The 19193-nt window shown below is 52.4% G+C and overlaps 6 protein-coding genes across 6 annotated transcripts; 3 read left to right on the forward strand and 3 right to left on the reverse strand.

Moving 5' to 3' along the window:
• Positions 1–930: 930 nt before the first annotated feature.
• On the forward strand, positions 931–1992 carry V2A60_000007 (sterol desaturase family protein; the record flags this gene model as incomplete). Its single annotated transcript, XM_083251379.1, has 1 exon — positions 931–1992. One exon carries the CDS (start codon positions 931–933, stop codon positions 1990–1992), a length of 1062 nt encoding a protein of 353 aa, XP_083107505.1.
• Positions 1993–2228: 236 nt separating this feature from the next.
• On the reverse strand, positions 2229–3934 carry V2A60_000008 (major facilitator superfamily domain-containing protein; the record flags this gene model as incomplete). The annotated part of the gene is made up of 5 exons (XM_083251380.1): positions 2229–2765; positions 2831–3373; positions 3432–3529; positions 3591–3693; positions 3773–3934. The coding sequence occupies 5 exons, from the start codon at positions 3932–3934 to the stop codon at positions 2229–2231; spliced, it is 1443 nt and encodes a 480-aa protein (XP_083107506.1).
• Positions 3935–7479: 3545 nt separating this feature from the next.
• Positions 7480–8902, forward strand: V2A60_000009 (kinase-like domain-containing protein; the record flags this gene model as incomplete). Its single annotated transcript, XM_083251381.1, has 3 exons — positions 7480–7599; positions 7709–8276; positions 8328–8902. 3 exons carry the CDS (start codon positions 7480–7482, stop codon positions 8900–8902), a joined length of 1263 nt encoding a protein of 420 aa, XP_083107507.1.
• A 289-nt stretch (positions 8903–9191) lies between these two features.
• On the reverse strand, positions 9192–12489 carry V2A60_000010 (alpha-mannosidase; the record flags this gene model as incomplete). The annotated part of the gene is made up of 2 exons (XM_083251382.1): positions 9192–12285; positions 12344–12489. The coding sequence occupies 2 exons, from the start codon at positions 12487–12489 to the stop codon at positions 9192–9194; spliced, it is 3240 nt and encodes a 1079-aa protein (XP_083107508.1).
• Positions 12490–14447: 1958 nt separating this feature from the next.
• V2A60_000011 (mismatch repair ATPase MSH1) lies at positions 14448–17263 on the forward strand (the record flags this gene model as incomplete). The annotated part of the gene is made up of 2 exons (XM_083251383.1): positions 14448–14732; positions 14798–17263. 2 exons carry the CDS (start codon positions 14448–14450, stop codon positions 17261–17263), a joined length of 2751 nt encoding a protein of 916 aa, XP_083107509.1.
• A 547-nt stretch (positions 17264–17810) lies between these two features.
• V2A60_000012 (60S ribosomal protein uL10) lies at positions 17811–18884 on the reverse strand (the record flags this gene model as incomplete). Its single annotated transcript, XM_083251384.1, has 3 exons — positions 17811–17817; positions 17871–18631; positions 18711–18884. The coding sequence occupies 3 exons, from the start codon at positions 18882–18884 to the stop codon at positions 17811–17813; spliced, it is 942 nt and encodes a 313-aa protein (XP_083107510.1).
• Positions 18885–19193: the final 309 nt, after the last annotated feature.

Raw genomic sequence — 19193 nt, forward strand, 5'->3', positions numbered from 1 at the left:
GCAATACGGGTACTTAGGCCCTGAAATTCGTTTTCGAAGTTCATCTATTGTAGGAAACTTAGTAATAAGAATTCCCAAGCAATAAATTACAGTATAGCCGCAATATGACTGCTACACACAAAAGCAAGTCGCGAGAGGAAGAACGTCTGCGGGTAACTATTTATTGTGCTAGTGGAGATTTGTATTGCGGCGTCTTCTGCGGAGCTCGTACAATAACAATGAAAAAAGAAGTTCCGCGCTGGAAAGACTAGCTTCCTGGGTACGTGATTGGTTTGTAAGAGGTTGGTCTATGCAACGCGTCATGCTTTTCAACGTATTAGCGTTCTGCATAGCGGATAAAGCTTTCGAGAGATTGGAATTCAAGCTCTAACCCCAGAAACTGCGTACAATCTCTCACGTAACTATAGTCTTGAGGGCTTCAACATTGGGATTGACTTTGAAACAGAACCTTTGTGACGTTTTTCTTCGAAGAAAAAAATGTACAAAGAGTCCTATTATAATGACCACGCCCTTAAACGTTGAACCTCAATTCTCGTGATAAATACATCCAAGTCAGTCACAGCTCCAGCTTCCGCCACCGAGGCCGGAAACTATCAAGAATCCCCTAACCTGCAAATTCGTTAGCGTTTCTCCCCGCGATTACGAGGGCTCTCCGGGTCCCACACGCTAACGCTCCAAAAGGGCTACAGTACGTCAGTGCTGCCTTGTTCAGGGGGATAGGATTCCCTTGTGAACGCAATATCGGGGCAACTTGTTCGGCCCCCCTCGGTTACAAATGCAGCGTATAGATAGAGTACTCTTCCGTCCCTTCCCCCATTACATCCTATGAAAGTGCGAGATGAACTTTACTGACAACAATTACCTACTTTGACCGTTGGGCTGGAATTTTGAATAATTTTAATCGCAGCGGCAGAGAACAAAATCGACAGCATGGGGAGAGCCCGGGAACACAACCAACACTCCATGGTCTCGGATTGGCCCAAGGCCGATCCAAAGACATGGAACAGAGCCCAGCGCTTTATCGACCATCTAAATCTATATCCAATATATCCCAACGAAGCACCACCCAAGTTTGAAATGACGGACAGGATCCCATTCATGCCTGCATGGTCGCAACATCGTTACATTCTCGTCTTTGCCGCTCTACCACTCTTGGTTCACCAGGCGTGGTTCACGCTTACCGGCTGGCCTATGAGCAGGATCGCCGCTATATTATTCTATTACACGGCCTACAAACTTATCGCTGTGCGCGAAGTCCGCCTTTTACGCGGGCTGATATACAAGTACGGCGTGCTCGACGGCGATGCAGCTCGCGATGGTATCCCCAACACTGGCACGTGGAAAATCATCGGCGAGTTGGAAAAGACGACTGGTTTTCGCATGGTCATGGCCGTCTTTCTGACGTATAATCCCGAGATTTCACCCTTGATGGCAATGAGTGATACTAGCACCTGGGTGCCCTTCTTCCTCAAGCTCTGCATCTACGGCGTGACACTTGACTTTTTTTTCTACTCGTACCATCGCGCCTGCCATGAACTACCCAGCTTATGGAAGTATCACAGAACCCATCACCTCGCCAAACATCCTACGGCCGTTCATTCTGGTTTCGCTGATGATGAGCAAGAGATAATCGAGATCCTCATTGTTCCCTTCCTCACGTATCTGACACTCTGGAGTCTGGGGTTACGTCTTGGGTTTTATGAGTGGTGGATATGCTTTGAGTACCTCACGTGGTCCGAGGTCTGGGGTCATTGCGGTCTGCGTGTTCACGGCATTGTTCCCTCGCCAATCTCTGCTATCCTCGGTCTATTTGATATGGAACTCGCCCTTGAAGACCATGATCTACACCACCGCAAGGGATGGAAGAAAAGCTTCAACTATGGCAAGCAGACACGAGTGTGGGATCGATTATTCGGTACTTGTACGCCTAGACTGGAGGCCAACAAGGCCAATATCGACTACAGGAACGTCGTACCCATGCCTCTACACTAGACTACGATAGTTTCAACGATTTGCAATTACCCTTATAAAGTCCTTGCCCCGACATATCTGTTTGTCCTCGGACTTGGTTCACCGAGCAAGCATTTGCAGCTAAAAAAGGTGATGTTGATGCCTGTAATGAGTCTCTAGAGTAAGACTATCGTGTTTATATTGGTAGCTGAGTCACAAATGCGCTTCGCGCGGCTTCGTAGCACAGACCTATTATTCATTGAACTCAACTGCGTTATTCAATAAACATAAAAGTTGGTCGTTTCGTCATCGCTAGCTCTGAGCTTTTTGTTGCGTCTCAGCATAATAAACTTGGCCAGCCATGCTAGAAGAGCCGTTGCGATACTGAATGCCGCGCTACTCGCCATGGCAATCGTATACCGCGGACTATCACTCTTGGGCCATAAGTATGGCGTCCAAATAAAGCTGACATTCATAATCATCGTCACCATACTGATTGCCACAGCCTTCTTCTCCTTGGTTTGGCCGCACACGCTGCCACACCAGCCGAGAATAAGACTGTTGACACCGTACGTGCCAATTGTGAATACGACCATAGAAATATAGCGACCGACAGTATTCAGAGTCGCAGCAGCACATACGAAGCCAACCACGGCAACGGCCTTGGAAATGGTAATGTGCCAGGTGCGTTCGTTCATCTTACCTGAAGACCAGGAGACTAAAATGGTAATGGCACCGGCGATAAGGTAGGGTGGGCAGGTGAGAACCAGAGTGACAGTTGTGTTGAATTTCAGTGTTTGGACCACTGTCGGAAACTGCGCGACGTAGTTGTTAGTGTCAGCGGGGGGGTTAGTCGGACAGGTTCGGGAGACAGCCATACAAAGTTCTTGAATCCATTTGCGGCAAGATGCATGTGCGCCATTGCGCAGAATATCCACACCATAGGATCCTTTGCAGCCTGTTGAAGACCTTTCCATGTGCTCGTTTCTCCTTTATTACCGACGGTGTCCAGCTCCATGCGGTTGTACGCCAAGTCCCTCTCCTCCTGGGTGAGCCACCACGTAGTGAGTGGAAAGTCGGGTAGTAGAAAGAATCCCAGGACGGCAATGACGAATGTAACAGCGCCCTGAAGGATGAAGAGCCATTTCCAGCCAGCCAGGCCACCAGTGCCGTCCATGCCGTGGAAGATACCAGCGGCGATGAGTCCTGCAAAGGCAGTGGCCAAGATGTTTCCGGTGTACAGGATGGCAATGCGCGTTGCAACTTCCTTGCGTGTGTAAAAGATGGAGAGCAGATAAACTGCACCAGGGTAGTAAGGTGCCTCTGTAACTCCGAGGAAAAACCGTGTGAGAAGGAGGCCAACATAGTCCTTGGACACAGCGGTAAGTGCACTGACCACAGCCCAGAGCATCATCATGACTCCCTTGTAGTAGATCTCTTAGCTAATTTGCGGACTTTGAGTGACTTGTCTGCAAACCTACCATGTAGCGACTCGGACGAGTGCGGGTGAGAAACATGTTGGAAGGCACCTGGCCGATAATGTATCCAACAAAAAGAATGGAGACACAGGTTTGATACTCTAAGGCCATCGCATCAGTGTGGCTCTTTATACAGCATGGTGGGTGCCATGGCCGACATACGTGTACTCGTGAGGTTGAGATCATCTTCAAGATCGTTGAGTCGTGCTAGTGCGATGGCATTTCTATCCAGATAATTGAGCCAATACATGCTCCAAAGCATTGGCTGTCGTGACGGGCTTGTCAGTCTGAGTTGCATCTCCATCCTGCTACAAGTAGAGTGCGAACTGAGTGAACGGTCTCACCATAATCCAACGATCCAGTTTTTTAACAAGGGCGATTTCCTTGGGGTTGGTCTTCTCATGAGCACCAGAATAGTCGACTTTCTCGACCAGTGGGGCCGGCTTTTGAGAATACTCGTCTTCAATGATCATCGACTCATTCTGTTTCTTTTCCGACTGAGCCATGTTGCAGCGTTGCTGTAACTTGAATGTGAGGAATTCACTGGATAAGAAATTTGGTGGTGAAAATCTGCGTCAACTAGATGCACAGATGGGTATGAACCAGCTTGTTGGGGCCTTGCTGTACAATTGGAAAGAAGCCGGGTGCAGAATTCTCTTATTTTATAGAGATGCGAGACAGCCTGGCCAGAATGACCTGGCAACAGCCAAGAAACCGGTAAAGTAGCGAGCGAGCTAGCCATTGCCAAGCTGTAGCTGAGGATACATTCAGGTGATGTTGACTCGCATTGACAATTAGAAAGCGGTCACTATAGTGAAAGGTTTGATGGAATATCAGTTTCGGGCTGGTTAATATGACATTTTACTCGCCACCGCTACTTAATCGAGTCGTAGGAGTCTGCCAGCTTCCCCGCATGAGAAAAAAAAAAGCCACTTTCCGGCAGGGTTTTTGTCAACGGTGTGTGAAGGTGAAGGCTCTTGGCTCAGAGTGATGGCGTAGCGAAGCCAAGATGTGGCTGAGGCCTCGACTCCTCGAACGAGATACTCCGCCGTGCGCAAAAAGCGAAGTGAGGAGACGTGTCAGGCGTATATATGGGCGAGAGAGAAGCCAAGGCCGATTTATTCCGCTGACCTCATGTTGGCCAAGAGCATAATACGGTTTCGTCACCTCCATCATTCGCTTGCCTAAAGTATAACGCAAGCTACTTCCGAACAGTCCCTCCCTGAATCAGTGGTGGCGTTCTCCTAGCCGCCGGGCCAGAGGGGCTGAACCCAGATTTGCGATTTGCCAGAGTCAAAGAATAAGACGCAAAACAAAAAAGGAACGACGCTTCGGAAGACCAGAGCGTACGGCAATCCGGCGTGATGATGCATGAAGTTGTATAACGAGTACATGGGCCCAGTAAGCGTAAAATCTACCCTCATGTCCTGGTACGGCAAAAAATCAGTTGGATACTGTAGGCACGTAACAAAGAGTCCATCCACTCGCCTCGACGACAGGGCTCTTGCCTTCCCCGTGGGGTAGGCAAGTGGATACTGCCAAGGTTTGGGGGGCCCTAATGCTAAGCACGAGGAAGCTTAAATGAACCTACCAGTAAGCATCTCAAATCATGCTACTCGCGGGATGCAACCACGAGGCTAGAATGTACGCAATTACCGGAACATTTACCGTGTGTGCCAAATAGCCAGCAATAAACAAGCATCAAATACTGACAAGGGTATACAATGACGTGAGCTCAGTGGCCAGCTAGCAACTACGCGTGCCACACAAAATGGTTATGTGGGTTCCTTTTTAATAGAGGCAGTGTCGGCCCCTATCCGGGTCAATACAACGCGCCTTTATTAGCCCCGCCCCGTTGAACGCTGGTCAGCCGTCGGCCAGACAGCCAGACAGCCAGAGTGGTGCGCCGCGAGGCATGACTATGCAGAAGAAGGGCCGCATTGGACCGTGAGTTTTGCGATATCACATCGGCTCTTTGCAAGCTCCAGTACTTGATTTGCCAGTCCACCCGTGCCCAGTTCGTCTACCACTGGTCGGCTCAGAGGCCGCAGGACGAGAATGATTGCTAGAGTGTACAGACGATACTGGCGGGTGGCGGGCGGCGGGATAACTTGGCCCGGATATACCATTTCATAGTCAGATACAGCGATGGACTTGAGCGCGTTGCAAAGCTCGTAACGAAGGCTTAATGGCTTCGTGTTAGTAGGTAGAATCCGTAACGCTGTGGCCTAGCCTGGTCGCTTATTAGTGGGCTGACAAGGCCGGCCCGCCTGTGATAGTTGTCGCCGGACAGGACAGCAGCCCATTTTTGCCCAAAATAAAAGCTACCCAATTCTCATTTATTTAGCCATATTAAATCATCTCGAACAGCAAGGTCCCGGATCCATAGGGAAGCGCCATAACAAGCTCTAGCTGGCGTGGGCATGTCTTGCGCAATTCAGTCAGGCCGTCTCATCGGCCAAGTAAGCCTAACGCCCTCCCAAGCATCACAATCGGGCAAGCTTCCTTCCGTGAGCCTCGATTACGCATAGCCACAATATATTTCTCATGCATATCAGCCTTGGAAGCAAACGAAAGTCTATTTTTATTTCGTGCCATCATGGCACGATAGCCCAGAAATCCCATCTGCCTCCCTCCAGACTTCCCTACCCCCACCAACAGCTAACTACCTTGTACCAGTAGGTAACTAGTCGCCGAAATCATCTGCCAGCCTTTACATGAAAAGAGCTGCGCGCACTTATCATGCCGCACATTTTTGGGTATTTGGGTTTTTCCAATGAGTAGGAAACTGCTGAAACTGTGCTCCCTGGCCAAAAATCGCCCGACTTACTAAATCAGGATCGATGAATTCCAGGCTTAATTCAATGAGAGCTAAGAGACACACTATTCAGAATTCCGAAATTTAATGGATATCCTTCAACGATCCAGAGGACAGAGGCGGCCTATGGGCAGCGATCCGATCCACCTCGCAGGTGCGGACGCGGGCCTGATAAACTAGGGCGTTGGTACGGCACCTGTAATCAAGCACCGCATTAGTATTTAACACAATCAGACTGGCTACCAACTGGCGAGCATACTCTGGTCTGATAGATTACCATGATCAAAATGCACACTAGATAAATATCAAACTGGTTATAAGTAGGTAATTTCATTAGAGCGTAATGAAATGCTTCTTCGTACCATGGCCACTCTTCTCTAATTTCTTCAAATAATCGTAGTCCTATCTACAAAGTTACCCTATAGGCCTAACTAGAAACTCAAAGTCACTCTTAAAACTAGAGCCATTTCATTGGTAAAAAGCCACACCAGTGACCCATCATCAACTACCAGTCTCTCATCGACTTTTACATGGGATACAAAAAGGAAAATAATAAATGTTCAATGGTATCAGCCTTCATCATTGCAGGGTAATGTGCTCTCGACTGGGCCATGCTACGTGGAAGCGTAGATTCGTCCCCCCATCGGTGATTTTCAGAACGTACCCAAGATTGACCAGGTAGAACCTCGAAATATTCATCTTGGTCTGCCAAATGAGGCAAAGAACCAGGTGTATCGTGTATGCCTCATCAATAATAAAAGTAAGCATGATGCGCAGAAACGCTGACTAACCCGCCGCCAAAGTTGACCCACCATTCTTCAGCCAACGCTCCGGACCGAAGCTCCAGCGACCAGTAGGTTGATCCCGCCCGACATAACTAGGTGACACTTTGTTGCGCAGCTGCTGTACTTGAGATTGTCGCGAATCCGACATTCATCAAGCCAAAAACGTCATCGTACCAATTTCTCAACGAACCCGAACTGCATCGCCATCGTGGTTCCTTCCGATAGCCTCCAAAGACCCTCACCCATTCAAGACACGACACACCTTCCGAACTGGCCTGCCGCCTGCGCCACAGCTGATCCCGGGGGACGTACGTACCTTGGTCAACGAGCCTTGTACGCTGACAGCCAAGAACTCGTCTTCTGCTGATCGCATTGCATCCCTTCGTCCTCGATAGGACCAAACAACAGTAATTCCAACGACACCGGTCAGCGATTCTACACCGTCGCAATGGCGCAAATCTTCCAAGACATCTTCCACTCGTTTGGCAACTGCTTGAGCTGCTTCCCCGGCTCCCCTACCCTCAAAGTCAACAGCCGCAGTTTCAAGATTCTGCAGCTACTCGGCGAGGTGAGCTCTCTCAGCCCTTTCGCCCGTGCATAGCCCTTTCCCGAGCAAAGTGCTGCCCTCATTTTGCAGACAGTTGCGCAATCTAACCCCGTAATCCGAAACTACTTAGGGCGGCTTCTCCTACGTCTACCTGGTCGAGGACCTGTCCACCAAGGAGCACTTTGCCCTCAAAAAGATCCGCTGCCCGTTCGGCGCAGAGTCCGTCCAGCAGGCCATGCGCGAGGTCGAAGCCTACCGCCTCTTTCGACACGTCCCAAACATCATATCCTCAGCCGACCACGCCGTCGCGACCGAACGCGGCGCAGACGAGGCAACCAAAACCGTCTACGTCTTGTTGCCGTACTATCGCCGCGGCAATCTCCAGGACATGATCAACGCAAACCTCGTCAACCATTCCAAATTCCCCGAGAGACACCTCCTGACCTTGTTTCTCGGCGTTTGCAAGGCTCTGCGAGCTATGCACGACTACCACGCCCCGCCGGCGGAGCGCATGGAGATGGGCAATGAATCAGACAATCATCCAGCTCTGAGCAGCGGCGGCCGGGGCGGTAGGTCGTCCACAAAACGCACAGAGGAAGAAGAGGAGACGGAACAGGAGAGACCTCTTATGGAGTCAGAAAATCAGATAGGCCAAGGTGGCAAGATAAAGGCATACGCGCATCGCGATATTAAGCCAGGTTTGTCCTGCCAAATCTTCCAGTACTCGAGCCTTCTAACATGTCTGCTAGGGAACATCATGATAGACGACTCCGGTTCGAACCCTATACTCATGGACCTTGGTTCTGTTGCGCCGTCACCAATCCATGTCACATCCCAGTCAATTGCGCTACAGGTACAGGAAACCGCAGCCGAGCACTCCACCATGCCCTACCGCGCCCCCGAACTCTTCGACGTCCAGACCGGTACCGTCATCGACACAAAGGTCGACATATGGTCCCTCGGATGCACTCTCTTCGCCTGTCTCGTCGGTAAGTCGCCTTTTGAAATGCGCTCCGACGAGACGGGTGGCACACTGTCACTATGCGTCATGGGTGGCGACTGGCGCTTCCCCGACCAGTCTCCCAACGGCGCCAAGCGTGTCAACAGTATACAAGTCGCCAAGGCAAAGGCAGCTGGTGCGACTGGCGGCGCCGTTGCAGGGGAAGGCTCCTCTTCCGGCGAGGCCGCCATTAGCGAACCCGTTCGGGAGATTGTCCGTCAGTGTCTCAAGGTCGAGCCCGTAGAACGTCCCGATATTCACCAGTTGATCACCCAGGTCGAAAACGTGATCCAAAATCTACCTGGCGCGGACTACGACTCGTAATTAGTCCCGTGCCCCTTTGCGCCGTATCATGTACAAATCAAATCACCGCAACTGCTTTTTCCGATTTCTCATACTAGCATTTGACTTGAGTCAAAACGACGAGCCTTGACATGCCTTTCATCCAAGATAGCAGAATATAGTCTTTAGGAAGCGCCTTTTTATATTCACTTTGGGGGAGGGAGAGGCTAAAAATGATACAACAGACAATTCACCCACCACAACTCATGTAATTTGCCCTTGACATTGCCGTTCAAACTTCCACACATGCGCACCCTACTTCATTCTCGCCCTACAGCTGAAGCTTAAAGGTGGCCACCTCAAACGGCCGCAGCTTGATCGCAAACTTGCCACCACTAAACGGCATGTCCTCGCCCTCGTCTTCGAGAATGTTGCACTTGGACACGCGCTTGACGTCAAATGTCGTCTCAACAGTACCTCGGCTGTGGCCGCCGAGAGACTCGTACACTCTGACAATGATACTCTTGCCTGGATTGACGCAGAGGCCTTCTCGACGGCTCACATCTTCGTCGTCGTGGCCACGCTTGATCGTATCCAAAATCAGCGAAGCAGACTCGTCAACATTAATAAGTCTGATCGGAGCGCTGGCAAGGGTATCAATTGTGACCTTGGGTGCCGAAAGAACCTTGAGGGGTGTGTTGAAAGCATAGCCAGCTCGAACAGTGGCCGAGGAGAGTGCACCCTTGTGGGGAAAGATGGCCCAGCGAATATTATGTTTGCCCATGTCGGCATGCTCATCAGGTGACTTGGGCGAGCGTAGGAGGGACAGGCGCATAACTTTGCCGGCCGTGGCGAAGCCATACTTGCTTTCGTTGAGGATCGAAACACCGTAGTTGTGCTCCGATAAGTCGGCAAACTTGTGGCAGCACACCTCAAACTTGGCCATATCCCAGCTGGTATTGTAGTGAGTGGGACGCTTGGTGATGCTGTACGCGGTCTCGTATGAGGCTTCGTTGTTGACAATATTTACGGGAAACTCGACTTTGAGGAACTTGGAGCTTTCATGCCAGTCCACTTCAGCTGAGCACTCAATCCAGGAAGGTTGGCCCTTGAGCGAAGCAGCAAGACTTATGTACGCCTTCATGGAGCTTTCCTTGCTAATCCGAATGTCCGTCACCAGTGTGACGCGGTGTGGTTTGACCTCGTGAATGCGAGTCTCGCCATATTGCAAGTTTTTCTTGGTGTTGAGGTGATACACCTCAACATCCCAAGCATCCCAGTAGATGGGGATATCATCAAAAATGACAAACTGGTTTGCCTTGCCGCCCTTTTCAACAATTTCGCGGTCGTTGAGGCGATCGTAGAGAGACGTGATGCAGCCCCCTTCGACTTCGACCCGGAAATGCTCGTTTTGGAGGACATATTGGTTCTTGGCCACGTGGCGCAGGGTGACAGCTGGCTCAGCTGTCTGCGTCTTGAATGAGCGGACAGGGAGCAGAGGTCCGTCTCCGCAGGCGACACCAACTTCGGCCTCAGAGATCTCGACAATTTCCTTACGGTGCCAAGGTAGAGTGTTGAGAACGACAGATTCGTGAACGGAGGAGGCGCGACTGTCCGAGGCGTTGAAACTCTGGTAAATCTCCTTCAAGAGTGCGTGGCCAGTTTTGAAGACCTGGGCGTAGAGCTTGTCGGTATCGTCGTAACACATCTCAATGGAGCTTCCAGGAAGGCAGTCGTGGAACTGGCAGAGCAGGACCGTCTCCCACATGTTATCAATGTCCTCTGTAGGATACTTGTAAGACTTATTCTTGATGGAGGCAATGGTAGCGAGCTGCTCAATGTCGCGGAGCATGACCTCGGCCTTGCGGTTGTAATACTTGTTGTTGGCTTGGGTGGTATATGTGCCGCGGTGGAGCTCAAAGTATAATTCACCATACCAGGTAGGAAATGCGTCGGCCTTGGCCGTCAGACGGTCAAAAAAGTCGTCGACAGAGAGGCCTAGTTTGAGTTTGGGGATGCCACCAATAGTGTTGCTGATGCCAGCACAGCGACGTAGCTTTTCGAGATGTTGCCAGGTAGGGCCACCACCGCCATCGCCCTTACCGAATACAAGGAGCGAAGAGCTATCAGTGCGCATTGTCTTGTGCTGGGAAATGCTCTTGCGAATGTCGCTAAAGTTGGCCTCGGATGTGTACGTCTCGGAAGGAGGCATATGACAGATAACTTGGCTACCATCTGGGCTGACCCACATGAAGGTAGTATGAGGGAAGTTGTTGATGTTGTTCCAGCTCAGCTTCTGTGTCATGAAGCGATCCATACCGGCGAGGCGGCAAAGCTGGGGCAGCTGGCTGGAATAGCCGAATGTGTCCGGCAGCCAAAAGGTACGGCTGCGAGAACCAAACTCGGATTCGAAGAAGCGCTGGCCATAAAAGAACTGGCGGACAAGTGACTCGCCGCTGGGCATGTTGGTGTCGTGCTCAACCCAGCTACCACCGATAGGATGGAACTGGCCCTCCTTAACCTTGGCCTTGACACGCTCAAAGGCGCGAGGGTAGAGCGTCTTGAGCCACTTGTATTGCTGGGCCTGGGAACAGGCAAAGTGGGCTTCGGGATAGCGGTCCATGAGATCGCACTGACTGGACCAAGAGCGGGCGACCTTGCGCTTGGTCTCGTCGAAAGGCCAAAGCCAGCAGCTGTCAATATGACAGTGGCCGATGCCGAAGACGGTAGGGTCTTTACCGACCTCGTAGACGCGGTGAGAGTCGACGTCGGGGCCGATGACTTCCTGAGCAATTTTGCGGCACTTGAGAATGGAGTCTTGGTTATCAACCTGGAAAGTATCAATAATCTTCATAGCGACAGCCAAAGCCCTGTTTTGCTCAGCTGAATCCTCGGGGAGCTCGCGAGCGGCATCGCCGATCTGCCAGATGTCAAAAAGCAGCATGCGAGCTTGGTAATTGACGGCGGCAATGTTGGCTTTGGATATGGTAAAGTATCTATTGGGATCGGGTGGCGTGTTGTCATTGGTGCCGTCGGGGGCATTGCCGAACATGCCATTGCAAGCCATCTCAATGTAAATGACATGCTCCTTGCCGTCGCGGAACTCATCGGGGATCACCCACTCGATACGGTCACCATTTCCAGTAAGACCTTGGAGGGGCATCCCGTCGTCGGTCCACACCATGCCTTCGTTGTTGGCATCCCACTCAAGAATGACAAAGTCCTCATCGGCAAGCTCCGGAGGAACAGTTATAGTAACGTGGAACCAGTGCGTGGTCCAGGATGGACCAAAAGCGTCCCCGACATGAGCTTTCTTGAACTCGTGTGAAACTGCTTCCTCAAACGAGGGACGATCCTGGCCGGGAGCGGCCCAGACGGCGAGCTTGATATTAGGCTCGCCCGAGTAGCGGGCATTGTACATGTTACTGTAAGCGTGTCAGCAACAAAGAGGCAGGGTCGAAAAGGCACGGCGAGCAGACTCACGCCAAGAGATTGACCTTTTCATATTGTCCAGGCTTGTAAAAAGGCTCTATACGACCCTGAAGGATACTTGTCTTGGCTACTCCCACCGGCTTGTCGGCGTAAACGGGGTAGGCACCCCTGCTCTTGTGATCGTGGCCGCCACCCATAGTATCTGCTTCGAAAGCGTGGCCGGGTGCAGGAGGGGCAGACCTGTTGGAAAGACGACGAAGGCGTGAAGGCAGCGGATGAGCAAGACCGTTTGCAGTAGAATGGCGCGGGCAGTCGGCTGTTGAGGCAGTACTGAAAGTTGCGTTTGGACTGTCAAGTCAAAGCGGTATGGTAAGCAATCAAACAGAGGCGCGTTTAAAACAGGCAAGATGAATAGTAGTAGGAAATATGGCGTCTTCTCGAACTCGCGCCGAGGTTCTGGGCTCAGAAACCTGGGGAAGGATGGTTGGAGGAGGAATTATGAGGATTGAGAGGTGGGCGCGCCAGTAAGTCATGCAACTTTTGTGAAGATTGTGGAGGAGGGAGGGGAAGTAAGCTGGGGTACGGAGTACCTTAGTAGGGAGCCACTACTGAAGAGGCCACTAGGCGGGTCACTAGGTACCTGGGCGGGCCACCTGCCCGAGAGGAACTGCGGGGGTTGGCGGTTAGTGCTGGGTGGTGGGTGGCGGGGACTTCGACAAGCACGCTGGTGCCACTTGTTGGAGGTCCTGAGTAACTACCTCAGGGCATCCGCGCGCCATGGTTGGAGGTTGGGTGGGGGAGCCCGCACTCAGTTAGGCAGGTCGACATTGCCTGCAGCCAGTGTTGCGGCCCTTGAAGGGACCATTTAGACGGCTCCAAGTGGACCAGAGAAGAGGGTGAGCGTCCTACTTTCATGTTCTGCTGCCATGATGTTCGCCGCGGGTGTTCAAAGCAAAAAAAAAAAATTGTCCTTTGATAACGCCATGGTGACTTCTAGTTCCTTTGACAGGCTGGCTGGCCGGCCGGCGGAGGAGGCGGCGGCGGAGACGGAGGCGGCGGCGGCGGCAGCGGGACGGTGTCCATGCCGGGCTTGGGGCGCGTCTTGTGGAGGTTTGATCCTAATCTGGGTCCAGTGGCTGCGGCTCCCTTCCAACTCTCTGTTCCGGTACCCGAATATTGGTCGTGGCGGTGACAGGGATGAGACTTGGGACTGGGACGGTGCAACGATGTGCTTTTTCGACCTACCTCATCGCAAGCCTTTCGGGCATCTCGGTGACCGTCATTTCGAATTAGAGGGCTAAGGATGAACGTTAAACAGATATTGATATTCCGCCGTCGGTGCGAGTTGTGGCCGCCCTCGGAGTAGGTAGGGTAGTAGGTAGGGATGTTAGTCACCAATTACTGGTGTGCGCGGTCCTGGTGTACGACAACTTGACCATGACAGAGCTATAACAAAGGAGAAGATGAAACAGTCAAAAAGTATGATGAGGTCCCAATGGGTTAGGCGTGCCGCTGAGGAGATGATGCGTGGTCCAGGGTTTGTTTACATATGCTCTTTTTCACTCTGGAATTGCAAATCTGTCTAGCACGGCCGTGGCAGGCGAACCCATCCCGCCAAATTTACAGGCAGGAACGAAAGCACCTGCTAAGAGGTCGGTACCTACACTCGGCGCTACCCTGTGTCTCCATCATGCAGATGGCTGCCTTGTGGTATCACGGTTCGAGAACGTTGCAATCTACGTGGTGGGAAAAGATAAAAGTTTTTTTTAAAAAAGAAAAGGATCAAGGTTTAGCTGCGAGGACCTGAAAATTCAACCTAGAGTTATTCTTAGGTGGCTATCTACCTGCCTGGTAGGCAGAACATGCTCGTTCCTACTACAGTGGCCCTTGCAGTGGCGTCACAAAAGTAATCCGTACTACAGCGACGCAACTAGGCGGCCCAACCGACTACGGTCGCTGCAAGGTGAGCCTACTCCACCAAGAGCATCTCAACGGACAGCACCGCGCGCGACGCGTATAAATCGCTCCCATGTTACGAAGGCGCGTGAGCCATGGTCTCCAAGATCTGTCAAGTCATTGGCCACGCTTGGCAGCGCCGAGATGCCTGGCTGGCGCCCAATCGTCCTGCCACTGGCCGCTCACCACCCCAGTGGCGATGCCGGCAAGGGGTAAGAAAACCAGGACCACGGTGCAGCTGTCCGACCTTCCTCAGGGCGCCGTGCTAGCAGACGCTCTGCCTGCGGAAGAAGAGAGTATTGTCACGTCCTATCCTACCGTCGTGCAGCAGGCACGGCGCAGCATGGACAAATTTGACAATTGCGTGCTCCTCACGCGTGTTGGAGGCTTCTACGAGCTCTACTTTGAGCATGCCGATGAGTACGCGCCACTGCTCAATCTGAAGCTGGCCTCTAAAAAAACGAGTGCCGGCCCCGTCGCCATGGTAAATCTCACATTCCCTTCTCTCATATCGAGTTGAATTGCAGCAGGATAACTAATCTGGTACAGGCAGGCTTCCCCTTCTTCCAGCTGGATCGTTATCTCAAGATCTTGGTCCAGGACTTGAACAAATATGTTGCCGTAGCCGAGGAGTTCCCCAACAACGCCGAACAAAAGCTCAAGTCTGGGGGCCTCATGCACAATAGAAAGGTGACCCGCATCATTACGCCTGGTACTCTGATCGACGAAAATTTCATTGACCCATATGCCAACAACTATGTCATGGCTATTCATGTGTCTGGCCAGGTCAGCCCTGTGTCTACTGCAACTATCCCTCTTGGCCTGGCCTGGTTAGATCTTTCAACTGGCCGCTTTTTCACGCAACAGACTGATCTGGCATCGCTCGGCTCAATTCTGTCTCGAATCGCTCCCCGGGAGATTGTTTTAAGTCGCGAGTTGCAGTCGCGAGACCAACACGCCATCTTCTCCATCCTCGCAGAAGACCGGCATCTGATCACATACGCTTCCACGGGCGACTTGGTCAACGTTTCGGACTGGAGCAGTATGCTTGAAGCCGATATCCCCAGGGCAACTCTAGAGGGCTTCTCGGAGGACGAGATCAGCGCCGGTCACTTGGTTCTCAGTTATGTCAAGGACAGACTGCAGGGAATGAGCATGAAGTTGCAGCCCCCTTCACGTCATGAAAACATGCAAATAATGACGATAGACAAAAACAGCTTGCGTGCCTTGGAAGTCAAGCAGACGATCCGTGACGGCTTCTTTCGCGGTAGCCTGTTACACGCAATCCGTCGAACTGTGACCAAAAGTGGCTCACGCTTGCTCAACGAGTGGCTCAGTGCGCCGTCTACTTCAACAGATGTTATCACTGCCCGGCAAGATTTGGTTGCTCATTTCTTCGCTTCGCCCGACCTCTGCGACCTCATCACAACACTACTTCGACGGAGTCACGACTCGCAGCGGCTGGTGCAGAAGTTTGCTCTTGGCAGAGGCGACGCTGATGAGCTCATCGATCTGGCCAATACGATCCAAGCTACTGCAGATATTGCCAATATTCTCGAGAAAACGGCTGCCGAGACTTCGTCGGAGGGCTTAGTCGCCCTCACAAACCGTATAGACCTTACGGAGCCTCTTACGCTAGCCCGTCGCATCACCGCCGCTATCGACGAGGCCGGCGTAGAACTGCAGCACGAGGCCGCGGAATCAGAGGCTGGCCAAATGATGGCTCTCGCGGAGGGCATCGTGGCGGCACAAGGTTCCGCTGAAGACGCTTCGGTTCTGCTGCCCAAGAGCAAGAAGAAGCGACCCACGAGTATAAAAGAGCACTATGGCGAGGACAACGACGCTTGGATCATGAAGCCAGAAGCAAGCCCAGCGCTCACGACCCTACACAGTGCCCTAGCTTCGCTTTTGCAGGAACGCGAGTCCCTCGGCGAGACTCTTCGTGAGCGTCTCGGTGCACCCAGCCTTACTCTCAAGTGGTCACCTGGCCTGGGTCATGTTGCGCATATCAAGGGTAAAGATGCCAGAAACCTCACCGACATCCGCACCCTATCGTCTAGTCGCTCGACACGCTCCTTCCATCTTGCAGAATGGACGGCCCTCGGCCAGCGTCTTGATCAGGCACGCTTCCAGATCCGCCGCGAAGAGCAGCGCGTCTTCCAGTCACTCAGAGAGCACGTCATCGTCAACCTCGTTAAGCTGCGCCGCAATGCCGCTGTTCTCGACGAGCTTGATATCGCCACGTCATTTTCCCGTCTGGCTGTTGAGCAAGGCCTGGTGCGTCCTGTCCTCAATAATTCTACGGCACACACCATCCTCGGCGGCAGGCATCCCACGGTCGAGGGTGGGCTTGTAGAGCAAGGCCGCAGCTTCGTTGAAAACGATTGCTTCGTGGGTAACCCCGCAGCCGGCTCCCTTTGGCTCATCACTGGACCAAACATGGCTGGAAAGAGTACATTCCTTCGCCAAACTGCTCTAATTACCATTTTGGCGCAGATCGGGTGCTACGTGCCAGCATCCCACGCTGAACTCGGCATCGTGGATGCCATTTTCAGCCGCGTTGGCTCCGCGGACAATTTGTACCGCGACCAGAGCACATTCATGGTTGAAATGCTAGAGACGGCGCACATTCTGAAGCATGCAACGCCCCGGTCTTTTGTCATCATGGATGAGATCGGGCGAGGCACAACGCCCGAGGACGGCGCAGCTGTGTCGTACGCCTGCTTGCACCATCTCGTCACCGTCAACCAGTGCCGCACACTGTTTGCAACGCACTTCCACGCTGTTGCGGATTTTGCGGAGGCCGATGGGCTGTGTGACCCTGAACATGGTGCGGTACAGTTATATTGCACGGACATTGAGGTTGATGATGACGGCAACTTTGTCTACGTTCACAGGCTGAGAAGGGGCATCAATCGCAAGAGTCACGCTCTGAAGGCAGCAAAACGGGCTGGGCTACCAGAGCCGGCACTACGAATGGCCGAAAGGGTCTTGGGGAAGATGGATGCGCATTAAATACGGCTTGCGCAGTAGATCTGTCTATTAGGTTGAAATGGGCGACTAGAGAGGCTTTCGACATATACACCATCATTCCTGTTAGAAGCGGTTAGCCATGATGCATGTAAACCAGGTTTTCAAGTGATAAATGAAGAGAGTGGACAGGCGGTCATAGGGTGGTGATGTGTGTGTCATCAAGAAGATTCAGGGTTAAAAAGCTCTTGAACGTTTTCATAATCATGCCGAGAAAAGAATGGGCGGATTGTTGTTGAGAAGAAATGCAGACTAACCTTTAGGGAAAAAAAGATGCTGGAGAATCGTCCGAATGGCGTACAACATGCACTCACGGCAAAAAGGGCGAAACGGGCCAGACCATCTTCTGAAGACCGAAATAAGCCGACTTCGGTTTTTGATTGAATTTTGTTTCGTGACAATCATATCATCGTGCCGACAGCAAATTCTACAGCTGCCGGGGACATATGTGCTCGATACTGTTGATCTCTGTGGTGTGATCCCAACCAAAAGCCTTACAAGTCTGTCATACATCGCGATTGGAACACTGCATTTAGTCGCTATGAAGCGAGTTAGCAAGATATCGGTAGGGAATGAGCTCCTGTGCACATACAAGAGACCACCGAAATCGGCGTCAGAGTCCTCAGCTTCGGACTCCTCCTTGGCAGCCTCCTTGGGGGCTTCGGAGCTACCGCCAGTGGCGGCAGCGGCGGCGGGAGCAGCCGAGGCGTAGGCATCGGGGTTGGCGATGCGGTCCTTGAGCTCCTCAATCTCGGGCCAGGTGATCTCGGTCTCGATGGCGACAGCAAGGACATTCTTGTACGAGTTGACGACGGAGTGCATAACCGAGGGCAGGGTAGGGAAGCTAATGGCGAGCGAGATGCAAGCAATCGAGCTAATGCAGCTACCCAGGGTCTTGAGGAGCTGCTCCTCGCCAATGTCGAGAACGCTGGGGTCAAAGCACTGACCCTCGTCGTAGACCTGAGCGACACCCATGCCGAAGGTGAAGGGCGAGATGTTGAGCATGTTGAGCAGGGTAGCCTCGGAGGGGCCGACCTTGCCGCCCTTCTCGACGAGCTTAAGATCGGTGGTAATTTCAATGGTACCACGGGCAATCTTGGTAGGGACGTTGAGGGCCTGGAAGAAGGAGGTCTTGCCGGGCTCCATACCAGTGTTGCCAGCGGGAACCCAAACGTCGATGGGAGCGACGGCACCAGCACGAGCGGGAGCGGCGACACGGTTGGCGAGGACCAGGTCACGGATTTCCTTCAGGTCATCGTTGGTGAATACGAAACCGACGTTGCCCTTGACGAAGGGCAGGAGACGCTCGTACTCGGGGGTATCGTTGATGAAACCCTTGAGGGCACGGCGAACCTAGAGAGGCACTGTTAGTCGGTCGCGTCGATTGAGCCGGTTATATGTGCGCGCGCGCAACGATCAGGATGAGCCGTACCATGGTGTTCTTGCCCATCAGGACGACACCCTTGCCGCGGAGGGCATGGCGAATCTCGTGCATCTGCTGAGACGAGACATTGTCAATCTCGACGATGAAGATGGACTTGTACTCCTCGAGCAAGCCCTTGAGCTTGTCGAAGTAGCCGGCCTTGTTTGCAGATTTGCCCCCCATATCTTCTTGTTATAAAGGCAGGTTGTTTAAGGGCAAAAGTAATTGTCGAGTAGTTAGGTGATGGTGATGGTTATTGGACGTTGTGCAGGAGAAGAGCCGCAGCCGTCGCTCAGCACACACAATAGTTTTGCCTCGCTGCCACCAATTTTTTTGCGCCAACCGACACCGCTTATTATTAGCGAGAAATGTGTGCCCGCCCCACTGATGGTGTTCATCTAGGGCTTGCAGGGCGAAATTTGGCCGAGCCTCTATTTTCGGACTAGTGCGAGGCTGGAGAGTACGTACCTTCAGAGGATGGTAAGTAAATCT

This window comes from Cordyceps javanica, chromosome 1, assembly GCF_051103115.1.
Source record: "Cordyceps javanica chromosome 1, complete sequence".
NCBI lineage: Eukaryota > Fungi > Ascomycota > Sordariomycetes > Hypocreales > Cordycipitaceae > Cordyceps > Cordyceps javanica.